Below are 17,624 nucleotides of genomic sequence, written 5' to 3'. Positions count from 1 at the left end.
AGCTGACTTGGATCAGGGGTCTTATGCCTCATTGCCAGACAAGCTTATGTTTCTGCTGTGCTCTAGTTCTGTAAACTGTGTGAAGTTTTAAAGTGTACATTCTTTAAAAAGATGATACAATTCCTCTTAATTGTTCCAGATTCAGTGGGAATAACATGGCATTGTTTTTTGGCTACAGGTTCAGACATTGACAGCAGTTTGGTAACCCAATCTGTCTTTGAAGTAACTTAAACTTGTGATGTATTTCATACATAGACTATTATTTTCACTCATAGCTCAGACGCAGCCAACACGAATGGAACTTCGACTGTAATTGGTTCTAAAAAAAAATTGGTTGTCTGGTTTTTTTTGTGGTACATCTCATTAGCTGGAATGTCTAGCTTGCTCTTTTGCTGTTTCTATCAGAAAATTTTCCCCCTAAGAGGACACTGACAGGCCAAGACACTGCTGCATAAATGTGTTCAGAATCATGTTCTTGCAGAGCATGATAGGAATTACTCAATAATAGCAGTTCCTGGCATGTTCTCCATTTTATTCTCCTGATAGTCTTGGCAGGTAATTATTAGCTTTAGCGTAAAGTCATTGGATGAGCTTCTGTGCGAGCAACATGCTTGACATTGTCCAAAATAAAGAACACCATTTCAAATATGCAGTCAATCCTAAATTCTTTAGATTTGAAATACAGTGCCAATGAATATTCAAGTGAATATTCAAGAATATTCACCTTTGCCTTACTTTTTTATGCTCTATGCATTAGAGGCTCAGGGTTAGGGTTAACCCTGATGGTGTGCTACTTCCATTTATACTTGTAACATTAAGTTTTCTGTGTCCTGTCTCAAAAAATGTAATGATATACAGTATTTCTCCTAAACTTTACACGCTGAAAGATGGTTCAGATTGAATTAATGGCTTCAAAATAGTTGGCTGTTTTAAATATCAATGGAGGCTGATATCATTGTAAAAGAAAAAAAAAACTCTGAAGCATTGTCATGGCTGCCATTGGCAACAGATGGAAACTAGGGTTTCTAATCTTAGTCTTTCTTGAGCTGCAAGCATTAATAGCGGTGGTCATGGTGTCCAAACAAACCTCCATATGGTGCTACAGCATTGTGTTTCTAGTATTACTATTTCTAACAACAGCAAGTGAACCATATTATATTTGGGTGAGCTGAACTGTTATGGCTATGACTTTCACTAAACTCAAGCACTCAAAGTGAAAAAAAGACTGTGAAGACATAAGTTAAATTTAATGTCAGTTATGTCAGAACATGTTGGGAGTCACTGAAAGTAACCTAATAAATTATATTCTTAACAGCTTTAAATGATATATAACAGCACTTTTTTTAAAATTACTTGTATTTTTTTTCTAAGTCATGGCTGACCTTTCTGTAATTTGATGAATTTGTTTAAATTGTATGTAGAGATGAGATGCATCAGGAAGGATGTAGTGGCTGCACTTATGTAGAGTAGAGAAGAGCTTAGAAATTGAGATTGGAATAAAACTAAGCCAGTTTGGATCATTTCCAGTTTTTGGCTAAAGTTGGCCCTGACTTTCCACTTGGGGAGCAGACGCCACTGAAAAACCACAGCCTTAAACTGATCAGAGTTTGAGCAGTGATCATTAGTGTTACTGGGTAAAGCTTTGCTGTGATCTACGAAGGGAATAAAAAAAGTACAATCAAAAATTTGGAGGCCGCCATTCACTATGTTCTTACAGTACAGTTTGTGAATTTGTTTATCCACTCTTGATCCCTAGTATGAACGGTCAGAGAATCACAAGTCCTTTTTTTCTAGGAATTGAATCCAGTTCACGATGATCCTATTACTGTCCTGGTGTGTTTAAGGGCAGTAGGACTCTGCCATTTTCCATCTTAACTTCACCACCTGCTGGGCTCAGATGTCACAATGTTTTGTTAATGAAAAACTTTTCCTAGGAAATATACTACTTTGTAACTATTTAACATGCCAATATTATACACAAATGAAAGCCAGTTTTGATATTAGAGAAATAATTTTTTTAAGATTTACTGTTAAAATGGTATTTTCTATCAGCAGTTCTGGAATGAAGGCTTTTATGGATCATACTTCAACTTGTGACAGAGTGGAGGATGGCTTTTGCACCGTACAATGCTGCCCCAGATCTTCATTTAGCTGTTCTACTATATCTGTCTGCAGTTATTTTAGAATTCTTGCAAGAAAAAAAGCTTGGTCAAAAAAACTATAAGATTACTATATTAAAGTAGTGCTTAAAGCAGGTAATGGGTTGTGCCAACTATTTGGGGGTTCATCTAACAAAATCTAATTAATCAGAAAATGTCAGAAATGTGCTTGGGTGTGACTGGTTGAGTGAACGGGAGGGAAGCACCCAAATGCAGGATGCACACATGGGTACAGAGAAAACAGGCTTTAATTAAAAGGACAAACTGTGAAATGGGGCAAGGCAAAAACACAGTCCAAAAACAGTCCCAATACTGGACTGACACGAAAATCCTGTGGCACGAGGAAAGTTGGGTGCCAGCGGCAGACACAGCAGGACTTGAGGCGACCTGCCACTGAGTAGAGCGGGAGGTCAGGAAAGGTTGGATAAAGCGTGGGCCGAGCCTCCAGGTGGCTGCCCCAAGTACTTTCTGGCCGATGTGATGAGGCGGAGCGACGCCCTCTGCAGAGGTCTGAGGCGGCGCAACGCCCTCTGCGGAGGTCTGAGGCGGAGCGACGCCCTCTGCGGAGGTCTGAGGCGGAGCGACGCCCTCTGCGGAGGTCTGAGGCGGAGCGACGCCCTCTGCGGAGGTCTGGACCACGTTATCAGCAAAACCCAGGGGCCAGGCGAACACCTTGGAGAAACCTGGGAGTGGAGCAACGTAGTCAGAAAGGATTAGGCGCGGAGCCGCGCCATCGGCGGGACTCTGGAGCGGATCGGCTCCATCGGCAGGACTCTGGAGTGGAGCGGAGCCCTTAGGTGGGACTCTGGAGCGTAGGGCATGCTCGGCAGGGCAGACAGGCAAAGAGGTGATCTTGGCAGGTCGGAAGAGCCGGGCTGAGGTTGGGCAGCCCCACCAGCAGAGCTCAGGGGCTGGAGGGACAGCCATTTAAGTAGGTTATTTAAAACCATTTGGTTTGCCTTAAATTGAAATACTCAGTTCTCTGCTGGGGGCTGAGCTTTAGAATATTGATATTGTCTTGGTTGAGTCTTTGAATTGCTGGTCTGCGGTGGAGCAAGCCCAACGATTCAATACATCCGCTGGGTCTATCTTTTGGCCAGATTATTCTGTCAGAAATCTCACGTGACACAATGCAAAGCCCGATTATTCTCAGAGATGAGCGTGGGTGTGACAGGTTGAGTGAATGGGAAGGAAGGACCCAAATGCAGGATGCACAAAGGGGTACAAACTGAGCAATGGGGCAAGGCAAAAACAGTCCAGGGTCAGAAACATGGGCTAAACAGGGCGATGCAGGGAAGACAAAACCAAAAACAGTCCAAGATTCAGAGAGCCGGCAAACAGAGCAACATATGTAGAGCAAAAACAAAACCCAAAAACAGTCCAGAGTCCAAACCAGAAGCAGAGCAGAACAGGGGTCAGGAACAGGAACAGGCAGGGTGGCAAGAATAATCTCAGGGGCTAGGGAGCTGGTAAAATAATCTGGCCCCGAGCTAAAGACTTGGGTGTCCTTAAATACAGGGAGGCGCGGGAAAAAACGGCAAGATGACCGCTGACACGGAAGTACACGGAAGACAGCGGAACCGGAAGTGCACGCCACATGACCGGAAGATCCTGAAAAATAGTGCCTCTGGCAAAGGCTAATATATCAGTAAGATTTCATGAATAAGCCGGAAAAATTCTTCCTTCCCAGTCTAACTTGATGCTGTGGACTAGCCTCTGGTAAAGCAGTCTGTGAGGGAATCCATTTAGTAGTAGCATCAGGCTCCATCTAGGAGTACGCCAAAGGGTTATGTGCTTGTGGGTGGTGTGTGAGTGTGTCTGTGTATGAAAGAGCAAGAAAAGGCTAGGAAAGCACTCAGCCCTTTCCCATCTGCATTTGGCATCGGCAGTATTTAATGCCTGGCCCGTCACAAGCAGCTTGTGTAAGCTAGTCATAAGACCAAGGATAACGGCTATATATAACGTACCTTAAATAGCTGCATTTTGAAAGGGTGCAGGACACCTAGATAAGAGCCTATTAGCTACTGGGTGAAGGAGAAGGATGAACAGTTTACAGATTTAGTCACTTGGTGACAGGAATCGCCAAAGCAAGAGGTATTAAAGCCTTTTATTATTAAAAGAAAAGCTGTGTACAAGCATTAAGTATGCTTGCACATAGCTGTTCTGTCTTTTAAACAGCCGGTGCAAATGCACACCCTAAAACAAATCTATTGGGAATAGCACCTAGGAAAAGGTCTTTGGTTGAGTAAAAATTTCACTCAGTCTTGGCTTCCATTGGCTGTGCCATATTTAAAAACATCAACATTTGATCACAACTTCTGAATTCAGCAGTTGAAACACCACTTCATATAAGTGTGACATGTATCAGTGTGGCTACCCACTACACTTCCTGTCTAATGCCAAGCTACTCACAACTGATCATGTTTGCAAGTCTGTTTCATGAGGAATAATAAAAGATTTGTTTATGTTTAGACTAAGCAATGCTGAAAAGGAGGTCACTATTATCCTACAAATGTGAAATCTAGCAAGCTAGGCATTTACCTGACGATCTGACAATCAAAAAATCCTAAACTAAATTCATTTTAATTCTATTAGCTAAACTCTTTCTGCCAGATAGCAAGATAATCTTCTCATACTGCAACTTCTAAAGTTTGCATGCTACTGCGGAAGAGAGCACTAATATCTTATAATAGTGTAATCTTAGCTACCTAGCAAGCTTTAACCATTTAATTCACTATAGTATTAAAGGCTAAAATTGTGGTTTTTACATTTATATGTTGGTTAGAGTGTTTAATAATTCAGGACAGTTCTGACTCCTGATATTGTTCTTTGGCTATCCATTGACCTTGCTACATGCCAGCTGCCCTTCTGCATTTCCCTCCTGTGGTCTGACCTTGTATGGCTGTGTTCATGAGTAGACCTCTTTAGTCACTTTGCTGCACATGACTGCATGTAAGAAGCAATAAAGCAGTCATGAGTGTGAAGGTGGTCAGGACTGTGTGTTTTGTGTTCCTTGATGCCCGTTGATTGGGACTTGTTTCATGTTTTCACCAGTTAATGGTACGACAAGGCCAAGAAGGTTAGGTGTTTAATAAAAATGATCTACTATATAGTATGTTGCTATATGTAGGCTATGAATGCTGCATATAACATTATATGGATTGTTGAGTTTTAAATGAGATTAATGTTCTATATATAGGCATTTAGGTTAGTAGGGTGATAGATAACTGGCTTGTCGTTAACTAAATGTTTCAGTAATGGGCAAAATGGGAGAGAAACCAGAGCTACTATAAATAAGACCAGTGTTAATATGTGAGTCTCACTTCAGTAACTAGCTCCTCCATGTCCAGAGCCAGCTCTACAGCGATAAGAGCTGATCTGCTCTATATGTTCAGTATATTCTTGCAAAGATGCACAAATATAGGTGTGTTGCTATGTGTGTGCAGGCCTAGCAAGTGACCTTAAACCTCCAGCACCAAGGAGGATTTTATTGATTGATATCAAGGCTCTCTATAACATAGAGGAAAGGAAGGAGAGACGGGGATGAGGGGGAAAAGCGGAAGGCAGGACCAAAAAAGGTCAAAGAAAAAAGAACGAAAAGGACGTGTGGATATGTGAGACGCCAAGCATATGTTGAGATTGATTAGCTGCGGTCGCTTGGCTGCTTCTGAGAGCTGAGGATGGGGTAAGCTGTAGGAGGAGGAGAAGAGCGAGATGACTCAGGGGCACGTGAGGAGGATGTGAGGAGAGTGCTAAAAAGAGCAGCAGCAACATCAGGGTGTCTGTGTGTTCATGAAGCCTCTGGATACAGGATGAACACCTGCATTAGTGCAGCGAATGTACCTAAAGATTTACCCCCCCAGAGCTTCCACAAAACTTATCAATCTATATATATAGATAATTTCAAAACATCATTAACCACCTCAGTCTCATTTTTTTTTCCGTCTGGATCAATCGAAGCAATGCTCAGCTTGCAGATTACCGTAAAATTCATTCCTGGAGTAAGAGCTAGTCATGCATGTGAGACTTTCTTCAAAAATAACAGCATAACATACGTGATTCTACATTGTTGATCGTGTAATTGAGCAAGCTAAGTGAACAGTAAAAAAAAAGCTCAGACCTCGTATCATCTTGCCTACACATAATTTAGCGAATCGGATAAAAATATTGGACTGGCGCCGTAGTCAGCATCGTGAAACAGAGACAGGATTGGGGGGTTGGGGGTTTTTCGGAAGAGCTCATCAAGAATGCATTTGAGTGGTTGTATAGAATATTCATACTTTGACCTCTGTGAAAGTAAAGTGGGCCCAGGTTTACTGCCTCAGCATGGACAGCAAGCACAAAAGCTCGAGATATTTAAATGGGGACTGCATAGCACGCTTGCACACATCAAGAAGTTATGTGGGTTTTTTTCTTCTGTTGCACCCCCTTGAGGGTTAAAGCACTTCCCTTCTCACAGTACTTAATCTCTCATGTGCAAACACATTCTCATAGTTGTATACACCAATGTTTGTTTTTTGTTTTTCCCTGTCCCACACATGGCGTCATTTTCTTATTGAAATGCCACATGCCTAATTTCAGTTGTAATTTTTGTTTCATTATTGGTAATGATGTTTTGCTGATCAGGCAGGCTGACTCTTATTACTCTGTGTTCATGATACTTACCGCATATCCGTTGCACTAGACACAACGATACAGTTGCCTAACCACAGGTCTGCTTATTGATTCCTCAAGAAGGAAGTATATTATTAGATATAGTCTTTAGGGGAAATGTCTCTTTGATGTTAGCTTGTCAGTCTGTAACTTTGTTACTCTCTTTTTTTTTGCAGTATGGGGAAGAGGAGGTGTGCTCAGACCGCCTGGACACTGATTTCCCCGACTTCGACCTCTCTCAGCTGGACACCAGCGACTTTGACTCAGTGAACTGCCTCAGCGAGCTACACTGGTGCAATGACCACTCAGACAGCTCCCCCGCCTCCATACAGTACAGCACAGGGGACGTCGAGCTCTTTGAGGTCAGACCCCACATTCTGCAATCCTTGGGCCAACAATCTCCAGCTCTGATCTAATCTTAGAGCATTACGTAGCTATTCCCACTGAAAGGATCGTAATTGGCTTTAATGGGACTAAAATGACAACCGAACCTAGTGGTTCGAAAAAAACAAAAAGAAAAAACAATGTGCCAGCTTTTCAAGAGGTTTAAAAACGTGTTTGTTTGTGTCAACAATGACTGATCAAATAGAGTAGTTTTATCTAGTGCTAATTCACTCTTCCTCTCATGTAACTCTGGACTATCATTGATTCTTTTTTTTTAGCCACTGCTCTATTTTAGGTGCCAGGAAAGCCATTGATCATTACGTCAAGTTCAATTAACCTTCAGGTGCCACCAAATTCTGTAAGATAGCGCTACGTAACTTCCTAGAGCTCCACACATTATGAGAGTATGGTAACATGGAACAAGGTTAGAGATAGATAAATAGATGTACACGACAGTTGAACTGAAAAAGATTTTTTTTCTTTTACGGTTTAACAGGCATGGGGTCACGTAAGCCCCGGATCAATCTTTGCACAGTAATCAGATAGCTGCACTGTCCCAAGAGCAGAATGTGCAGATGGAAAAGTATCTGGCCCTTCATTTGGAGGTCATCACCTGTCTTATCCCCCTCTATTTTTCTCTTTCTCTCTCTCTCTCTCTCTCTCTCTCTCTCTCTCTTTCTATCTCTCTCTGTACAGACGGAAGAGGAGAATGCGGCACTACTCGCCGCTCTCACAGACAGCCTGGATGGCATTGTGGAGGACGGGGTGGGGGGTCTGTCTGTGTTCCCCTCGCTGGGGGAAGAGCCCGAGGAGGAGGAGGAGGAGGAAGACGAACTCCTTTTGGAAAGTGAGCCTGTCCAAGGCTCGCTGAGCCCAGAGACAGAAGACCCGTCTCTAGTAAGAACCCTTCCTTCCTGTTTAAGGTGGATTTGGATGGGCCTCTGTCTACCCCACAGCATGGGTATGATAGGCAAAACAGGTCTGAATTTTTCTCATTTTGGGCTTTTCAATTCTCTTTAGCAAGCGCACTAATAAGAATCCTTTTCACAGGCGGGGAGTTGGAGCACAACACAAGCTACACTTTAGGATTTAGACTCTCACTCTGATTTCTCTCCTCTGTCCCTCAGTCTTTTTTTTTTTTTTTTTTTCATGACCTCTTTTTCTTGCTTGTTCAGTCCCATTTTGCAGTTTTCACACCTGTTTATGAGAGGGTCTGCAGATCTCTGCTGAAAAAAAGAAAGAAAAAAAAACATGTTTTTCTTTCTCCTGCTCCCTGCAGTCTATTACAGCCTGTCTGTTTGCTTAGAGTGCATTAAGAACCTAGCTTTCTGGACACATTTAATTTTATTCTGTTGATGCTTTTGAATCAGCAGGGTGCTACACTATGATGAGCAACTCCAATGCATTTCTTTTCAGTCTATGAAATGAGTTATGGGTTACAGGCGTAATATGTGTTAGAGGCTATGTATTTGTCTTAATGCAAAAAAGTACACAAAGTCCAAATTCAGGCTTTTATTAAAAGGGCAAAAAAAAGATCACTTTGTTGAAGGTTCTAAAGGGTTTTATTGTTACCTCAATGAAAGCAGCAAGCTGAATGCCTGCTACCTTGGCTTTTATTCGTGCTTGAATGAAATTGGGCTAAATTAGAAAATGGTAAACAACCTGAAGCAATAGATGCTTCGGGGAGGAGCGGCTTGTTTTTAAACTGATTAAATATGTTCAGATCAATGTCTTAATGGGTCAGAATGTTCCTCCAAATGGTATTCATTTTTAATTTAAAGCATATTGCAAAAGAACAACGTATTGGATGGAACACTTCAAGCACGATGGCTTAGTCTTGCCTTTCTACAAAGGAAAAAAAAAGAGTTCTGGCATCTCGAAAATTGCCGATTGATTTCAGAATACATATAAGAGGTTGAATGAACTAACCTTTAAGATATGAAATCTCTCGCTGAAAGATTATGATGAATATATGGAAGTAGAATTCACCTTTAAATATGGTTATTATGAACTTTATGCTTGCAGCAGCGATATTACTAAGTAAAAAGAGACACTTCGTAGGCATGAACACCGTATATTTGCTCTTACGGTTTCATTTGTGGCTTGAATGTTGGAGGATATTTCTGTTTATATCATAAGGATCTTCTTTTTTTTCTTTCGGCTTCTCCCATTAGGGGTCGCCGCAGCGGATCATCCGTCTCCACACCCCCCTGTCCTCTACATCTTCCTCTTTCAAACCAACTACCTGCATGTCTTCCATCACCACATCCATAAACCTCCACCTTGGCCTTCCTCTTTTTCTCCTTCCTGGTGACTCCATCCTCAGCATTCTCCTACCAGTATACACCATGTCCCTCCTCTGCACATGTCCAAACCATAAAATTATTCAAAACAAAAAACAAAAGTAAACAGCTCTTTCCTGACATTATGGTCTAGACAGATGTATTTCTGGTCAGTCAGACATATAGCTAATGCAGGCCTCCTCCTTCTTCTTGCGCCTCCTCAGACAGCTTTATGGCTTATTATGTTTAGGCAGCCATAATCCTGGAAAGTTTTACAGCGCCATCTGGTGGTCTGTGCTCTCAGCTTGTCTCAGCCCCCTCAATGAGGCCCATCTGTGTAGGAGACAAGGGGCGCATTGAGGACCTTTGGGCACCGTGCGGAGGGAGAGAGCCAAGCACATGTTCTCATGGAGTAGATGGCCCTGTCATGCCGGTGGCGTTTTGTATAGTGTAATGGAAGCACCCGGTGCCCCTTCACTTCCTTCACTGGACACTGAGTATCTGCCAAACTAACACACTACCTCAAGATACAGCAACTGAGTGAGCTGAGGGCTATTTTCCCTGCTTGTCTCATCATTGATGCACATCCCAGATCCCAGATTACTGCCTCAGAAAGCACAAGGAAAGGTCTCCTACCTCTACGTTTTTTTCTCTCATGTGTATTTCTCCCTTGGCTCTACCAGCAGGGCATCTCATGGGGGGGAATTAGTGCCACAAGCAAATTCGTGTCAGCTGTTCATTCTTATTCAGTGTTGTGTTTTAGTGATGAAACGGAAAAGGGGGGAAAAAAGTCTTCCAACACAGCAGCGATGATAAGTACAGCTTGAAATTAGCATTGCAGTTTGACATTTTCCTGTCTCGATGCCACCTGCATTTTAATATTGTGTTTGTGATTTTTTTTTGACAGGAATCAAAGCAGTGAACGTTTCTTGTAATGATGTTTTGCTGTGTAGATGAATTGAGTGCCTTGCCTGCTAATTAGTTGTTCTTTTTCTCTCTGTTTCTCTCTCTCTTTCTCTCTCTCTCTCTCGTTCTTTCTATTTCTCCTTCTCTTCTTTCCTGTGTACAGCTGAAAAAGCTCCTGCTTTCCCCCCCAAATGTGCCTGTGAGTCTGGATTTAAACAGATTGAGCAGCACGCTTAGTAAGACTCAGCAACTCAAGTCCTGCCGTCCTCTTCTGAAGGTGAGCAGAGTCTGTTTTGCGGTAAAGACACCGTCCATTACGCAGCGCCGTAATAGCCCGTTTCTGCCACTACACTAATGCAGTACCTCTGTGAGGAAAGAACTAAATATTAGCAGGCCACATTGCGTTGCGCGACTTGTGCTTTGATGTGTTGTAGCTCTGCCAGAGAGCAGAATTAGCACTGACTGTGGCCATCTGTCATAGCAAAACCATGGCTACCGTAGGGGTAAAGGGCAGCCCTGCTACAGACTAAGAGCTTACATAAAGCCTGAATCACCATCTAGGTTCTCATAGCATGCTTCCGACTTTAGTCCATAATCACAGAGCATGCGGTGGACAAAAAAGTCTTAGTAAATGAATTGTTTCGAAGAGTGAAATATTTGTGGTTCACTGGAGTACGACTCCACCCGGAAACACTAAATCTGTATGCAATGAGTACTAATTTGTTGGCTGGAGAGATTGAAGGACTAAAGAGCTGCATAGCAATTTTTAGGTAGAGACAGGATATTGATTATAAATATTGATATGCAAGTCATACAGGTTTTTTTTTACCGTAGCTTGCTTGTTGGTCAAATCTTCTGTACTCTCATTTGGTCTCTTTACAGAGGGACAAAGCATGCACAGTGGAGCGGAAGCCACGAGCCTTCAGGCCTCCGGGTCATCTCTGCACCGAGCTGCACCGCCACCTCACGCAGGAGGCCAACACCGAGGACACACCTGCAGCTGATACCGAGGAAGAGGAAGAAGAAGAGGATGAGGACAGTGACTCGGAGGATGGAGAAGGGGAGGACGAAGAGGAAGAGGAGTCTTCGTCCAGCAGTGAAGTGGAGAGCAGCATGTGCACTGAGCCACTTGAGCCTCAGTTCCCTTCAGAGAAGGAGCGCCACTCTGTGGTGGAGCTGATCCGCTACATGCACACATACTGTGTCCCGTCACGCAAACAGGCCAGCTGGGACCGCAAAGAGCGTGAAAACGTGACACGGAAGACCAAGACTGAAACCCCTGCATTCCCCCGTAATGCCACCCCCTGCTGTCCTAAACCTGCTACCCAACCCAACACTCTGTCCAACATCAGCACCAGTAGAGGAGCTAAACCTAGGCTTCCTTTTGTACGCCCCCGGGAAGCTAAAGCGCACTCTCTGCTTAAGGAGCTGCTGGAAGCGGTCGCTTCCTTCGATGTGACCAAGCCTTACAGACTGCACAGCCCCCCGTATAGCCACAGCAGGCCCGCCACAGCTCGACCCAAAGCTGAGCACAAAGACACTGGTGTCAACGAAGGCTCTCAGATGGCTGTCAAGCGACCTAAATGCCCCGAAATAGACGAGGGCTCGTTTTCGGTGCGCCGCTCTCGTCGCTTAGCCACATTCCCGAGTCGGTTTGCAAAAAGACAACGTTCGAGTAGACACTCCAGTGAGGAGGAGAGCTCAGTCCACCATGCTGCCATGGATCCCCCCGCTGACGTCAACACTGACCTTAAAGCGCACTCCCAGAAGAGCCCTGAAATCCCAGACCTCTGCTGTAATGACGGTAGGAAACAAACAGGAACCTTGACACCCGACTAACGTCATAATAACTTGGGAATGACTGAGGATGTCTTTCTGTTCTGTTTCTATGATTGCAGAGAAGCGTGCCTGCCTTTGCCTGCCGCTGACTCCTAAATCCTCAGGGTGTGTGTATTCCCCTACCTCCTACTCTGCTCTAGAATTGGATCTGGTCCAGGTCTGAAGGCTTTTAAATGGCTCTGGACGCCTCCCAAGTAACTTTTGGGAGACACCTAGTGATGCTACACCTTACCCTAAAGCAATCCAGAAGCACCACGCTAGATTCAGAGCCAGTTTATTTAGCTAATTATAGCGTATTGTTTTAATACAAAGTGTCACAAGTTATTTGATATGAAAGGAAGTCTCACTCGCAGAACTGTTACATCCGCTACATCTATTCCTATAGTTAATTAACATTTATTTTGTGTAATGTTTTTGTTTAGACTTTGTTATAAGGACATAAAGCCACTGACTCTTTACTCTGTCTTTATCATGATCAGAGATCCAAGCCGGCCCTTCGAGCAGACTCTCTGTGTGGAGCTGTGTGGCACTGCAGGTAATGTCACTCTCTTACACCATCTTGTAAATTCAAACCCATGCCACGGGAAACCATGTACTCACAGGATTAACCGTGTGTTTGGGAAGGTGGATGACTGAATAATGAAGCAGAGTGTTCCGTTACATCAGAGCCACTGGGTTAGTCTGGCTGTGACATTTACCTAGCGAACAGCATGGCGTTGGTGTACACCTGACAGTCAGAATTACTGTAGACTTGTCTTGAAGTTATCTATCTATCTATCTATCTATCTATCTATCTATCTATCTATCTATCTATCTATCTATCTACAAATTAATGTATATACTGTAAATAAAATTACATTACAATATCATTCTGACCCATACAGATCATTTGTTTAGAGAGAAAACCTAGATTCTTTAAAAAAGCAGAAATGCATTAGTGACATGGACAAGGGACATCCGACAAAAAAATAAATTGAAACTAAATAAATACAGGCGCTGTTTTTTTTTTTTTTTTATTAATTTGTATTTTTTATTATGTGGCTTACAAGTGTGTCTTATTTTCCAGGACTCACCCCGCCCACAACGCCACCCCACAAACCTGTTGACGAGGAGCTCTTCAAACCTGAGGGCAAAGCCGAACCGCCTGAAAAGGGATTGTGCCCAGTGCGGACACACTTGCGGAAGCTTCCGGAGCAGACGGAGCTATATGCCCAGCTGCAGCGCATGGGCCCGGCGGGCGAGAGCCAAAACAAGGGTGCCTACAGAGACCACGACTATTGCATGCTAAACATAGGGGAGAGTCACAAAAGGATTGCTGCCATCCTCCCAGTGTCTGTCTGCTACGCTAAGGGCCAGGAAGGCGAGGAAGACAAGATGGAGGAGAAAAACAGGCAGGAGGAGACAGAGGCCCAGCAAACTGATTTCCCCTCTGACTTTTACCCAAACCAACCTGCAGAGACAGGACAGCCCTCACCTGCCCGCTCACCCACTCCTGAGGCTGATTCTGAGTGCCCAGACTCATGCCAGCCCCCCTCTCCCTGCCATCAGATCAACCGCAGGTAGTTCAGGAGCTCAGTCATACTCCATCTGTTCTCTGTGAAGGTTGGTCTTTCTTTAATTCTCCTCTCTTCGATTTGTTGTAGCTGTGAGAGCCACTGTGACAAGCAGAGCAATAACACTACACATGGACAAGAAGAGGATGGGGTAATTATTGTTCAAGCTACATTACTGGATCTTTTGGGGATTTTAGTTTTTGTAAACATACTATTCCAGTTGCAGTCGATGTTTATTGTCCTCCCACTCTTATTTAAGCACAAAGTGTGTCTAAATACCTCTATGTCTATGACAACTTGTAATCCTTTTGGGGTTTCAGGACAAGTGCCAAGTATTTTACATTCACAATCTGCCGAGCAGCGTCACACAGGCCGTCCTGCGCAAACGCTTCAGGGCCTTTGGCGACCCAGAGGACTGCCGGGTGCTCGTTAAAAAAGAGTAGGTTCAAATCCTGCTCATTTTCTTGCTTGGATTAGTAGCCATGCTATGTGCAAGAAGTACGACTCTAACTGGTGTGTCTGCGTGTTTAGGGAGCGCTGTGGAGTCATCACTTTTAGGCAGAATCAGAACGAGCTGAGTCAGAAGCACAGACAACATGACTCTGTGGGTCAGTACGCTGGAAATGGCAACCGGAGGTTCAGCAGGAAACGCTACATAGACCTGGGTAAGATGGGGGGATGAGCTGGGAATCAATTCTGATATAAAATAAGCTAACAATAAGTAGTTTATTAAATAATAATCACGTACTAACCACTATATAAGAAACATTTGTAAAACTGTTAATTAATGCAGTTATCATGTAAGGCATATATTATAACTATTATACAGAATAATTTACAGTAATATACTACTTTGGGCTAAACTAAGGCTTACTGCACTATACTATCCTATACTATCTTATCCTATACTATAATTTATTATACTATATTATCCTATAATATACTTTATTATACTATCTTATCCTATACTATATTATACTATCTTATCCTATACTATATTATATTATACTATCTTATCCTATACTATATTATACTATCTTATCCTATAATATACTATATTATACTATATTATCCTATACTATCCTATACTATATTATGCTATCTTATCCTATACTATATTATACTATCTTATCCTATAATATACTATATTATACTATATTATCCTATACTATCCTATACTATATTATGCTATCTTATCCTATACTATATTATACTATCTTATCCTATACTTTATTATACTATCTTATCCTACACTATACTTTACTATACTATATCATATTATATTATACGATCTTATCTTATACTATAATATACTATACCATTCCATACTGTACTGTACTATACTAAACTAATACTGTACTATACCATTCCTTTCCATACTATACTATACCATACATACTCTACTATACTATACAGCACCATACCATACTATACTAATCTATACTATACAATAACATACTATACTATACAATAACATACTATACTATGCTATAACATACTATACTATGCTATACTATACTATACAATAACATACTATGCTATAACATACTATACTATACAATAACATACTATACAATAACATACTATACTATACAATAACATACTATACTATGCTATAACATACTATACTATGCTATACTATACTATACAATAACATACTATGCTATAACATACTATACTATACAATAACATACTATACTATACAATAACATACTATACAATAACATACTATGCTATAACATACTATACTATACAATAACATACTATACTATGCTATAACATACTATACTATGCTATACTATACTATACTATACAATAACATACTATGCTATAACATACTATACAATAACATACTATACTATACAATAACATACTTTGCTATAACATACTATACTATGCAATAACATACTATGCTATACTATACAATAACATACTATGCTATGCTATACTATATTACTGCACTATACAATAATATACTAAACAGTAATATAGTACTGAGTTAAACTATACTATATTTTGCTGTGCTGGACTAATTTTTGCTATAGGGACTGAGCTCTAAATGTATGTTGTCATACATTTTGATTGTGAATTTTAACTGTTCCAGGTGTATTTCCAAGTAACTTATCCAAAGGGCTTCTTTAGGAATTATTTAATCAATTAAACCACAAGTATGGCCATTTTATAATTACACAATGACCTGTTTGAATCAATATCTTTATAAATGTTTCTGAAGTAAATGTTCTGCTGTAACTAGGCTTTGTTCTTCGCTCTTCAGATGAGGCAGGACCAGGCCCAGTGAAGAGCAAGTATGACGCTCTGGACTTTGACACTTTGCTTAAGGAGGCCCAGAGGAGTCTGCACCGCTGAGACGCCTTACTGACAGCTCAGTGATTCCCACTCCTGAGCCACCTCGCAACCTCAGCCCAGACTCCACCTCATGTTTACATGTTTTTGAACATTGAAATTGGTAAAAAAATATATAAAAAATAAAAATTGGACCTTCTTATTGAGGCCGGAAGTCGAAAAGGTGGACGAAATGAAACAACAGAAAGAAGTGTGTGGACGTCAAACACTAGCAGCCTCTGAGCGGCCCTGGCTTTCTGTAGCAAACCCTTTCTCTCTCCGTATGGTCGCCGTGACATCTGTATGCGTGTTGCTTTTTTCGCTTCGTTTTTTTTTGTAACCTTTTTGGTCACTTTTTTGGTGGAACTGCAGCTTTCACCATTTTGTCGTACAAGTATATAAATGATAATTGCTTTATATTAGCAAAACTTTGTGGATGTTCAAACGTGTGTTACATTGACAAAAATGTTGGGGGGCGAACAAACAACAAAAAAAACGTACAACGTAGAGTTTACAAATCAAAAAGGAACGTAAAAAGAAAATCTGTCTTTTAATTTTTGTCATTTTAGTGCTTCCTTATTTCATCTATGCACTCAAACGAGGTAGCGCGTGTGGTTTTTTTGCCTCTCCCCCTCCTTCTATGGCTGGGTTCTTGCTGCTGGCTGCCACATAAAACAAGCAATGGAGCCCGAAGACCTGACCAACTTTACTGTACTACTACTGTACAAGTGCACCGTTCACATTTACCCGTCATGTCCTTAATGCTCTCAGTATGTCAGGTTCTAGGTATGCAATCAGTGCACTTGGATGTGTAGTGTCCTGTTTTGAAACAAAAACGCCTGTCACGTTAGCAAACTCTCAGAAGAATGTATCCCATCGAGGATATGAATGTTGATTAGCATCCGCTAGTAAAGCAACTCAATAGCCATCAGAATCAGATGAGTGTCTACGGGTAGAAAGAAGGGCCATGGATAATCCGGGAGAAAGTCATTTAAAAAGCTCAGTCTCCCGAGAGGTACCGGCGTATCTCTATATTGTTTACATCTCCCTCTCTCACATACTCAGTTTTTCTACTCTCTTGTTTAATAGGGGAAGGTCTTCGGGTTTTTCTAGCTCTTGCCTCGTACTTTAAACTCTTAATCGTTCTCTGTCCGTGTTTGGAGTGTAAACGTGTACCCAAGTGTATCTGAGTGTACCGTCTGTGTTTCCTCGGGTCCAGGGATGACCTCGTCCCTCATGTTTGTGAAGCGGGGAGACACTCCCGCTTTGTAATTGTTTTTTGGGGTTGCGTCTGTATCCCGGAGACCCTGTATAGTGAAGCCATGTGCTTAAATTTGCGTGTGTGCGCGTGAATGAGTTTTTTATGCATGATCCCTTACCTTCCTTACCTGTTTTAACCAATCACCTCCTAAGTACACACCAGGAAACTGAATGTTTACATCATTTGACTCCTCCTTTGACTTTAATGGATCGCACACTAAGTACAACACGCCTTATTCAGCGTT

General features: G+C 41.9%; 1 protein-coding gene across 2 annotated transcripts in view; it reads left to right on the top strand.

Annotated features, from left to right (window-relative positions):
- The window catches only part of ppargc1b (peroxisome proliferator-activated receptor gamma, coactivator 1 beta), a 38,878-nt gene extending 22,272 nt beyond the window's left edge, over positions 1–16,606 (top strand). For both annotated transcript variants that reach the window (XM_046849026.1, XM_046849027.1), the window contains exons 2-12: positions 6,989–7,174; positions 7,893–8,093; positions 10,548–10,661; positions 11,267–12,188; positions 12,283–12,328; positions 12,703–12,758; positions 13,290–13,782; positions 13,867–13,927; positions 14,097–14,215; positions 14,308–14,441; positions 16,052–16,606. In XM_046849026.1, coding sequence (XP_046704982.1) covers positions 6,989–7,174; positions 7,893–8,093; positions 10,548–10,661; positions 11,267–12,188; positions 12,283–12,328; positions 12,703–12,758; positions 13,290–13,782; positions 13,867–13,927; positions 14,097–14,215; positions 14,308–14,441; positions 16,052–16,143 — 2,424 coding nt within the window. In that variant the 3' untranslated portion in view covers positions 16,144–16,606. The remainder of the gene's footprint in view (positions 1–6,988; positions 7,175–7,892; positions 8,094–10,547; positions 10,662–11,266; positions 12,189–12,282; positions 12,329–12,702; positions 12,759–13,289; positions 13,783–13,866; positions 13,928–14,096; positions 14,216–14,307; positions 14,442–16,051) is intronic.
- The last annotated feature ends 1,018 nt before the right edge of the window (positions 16,607–17,624 follow it).

Source organism: Silurus meridionalis, chromosome 5, assembly GCF_014805685.1.
Source record: "Silurus meridionalis isolate SWU-2019-XX chromosome 5, ASM1480568v1, whole genome shotgun sequence".
NCBI classification, from domain to species: domain Eukaryota; kingdom Metazoa; phylum Chordata; class Actinopteri; order Siluriformes; family Siluridae; genus Silurus; species Silurus meridionalis.
This window is presented reverse-complemented; position numbering and strand designations above follow the sequence as displayed.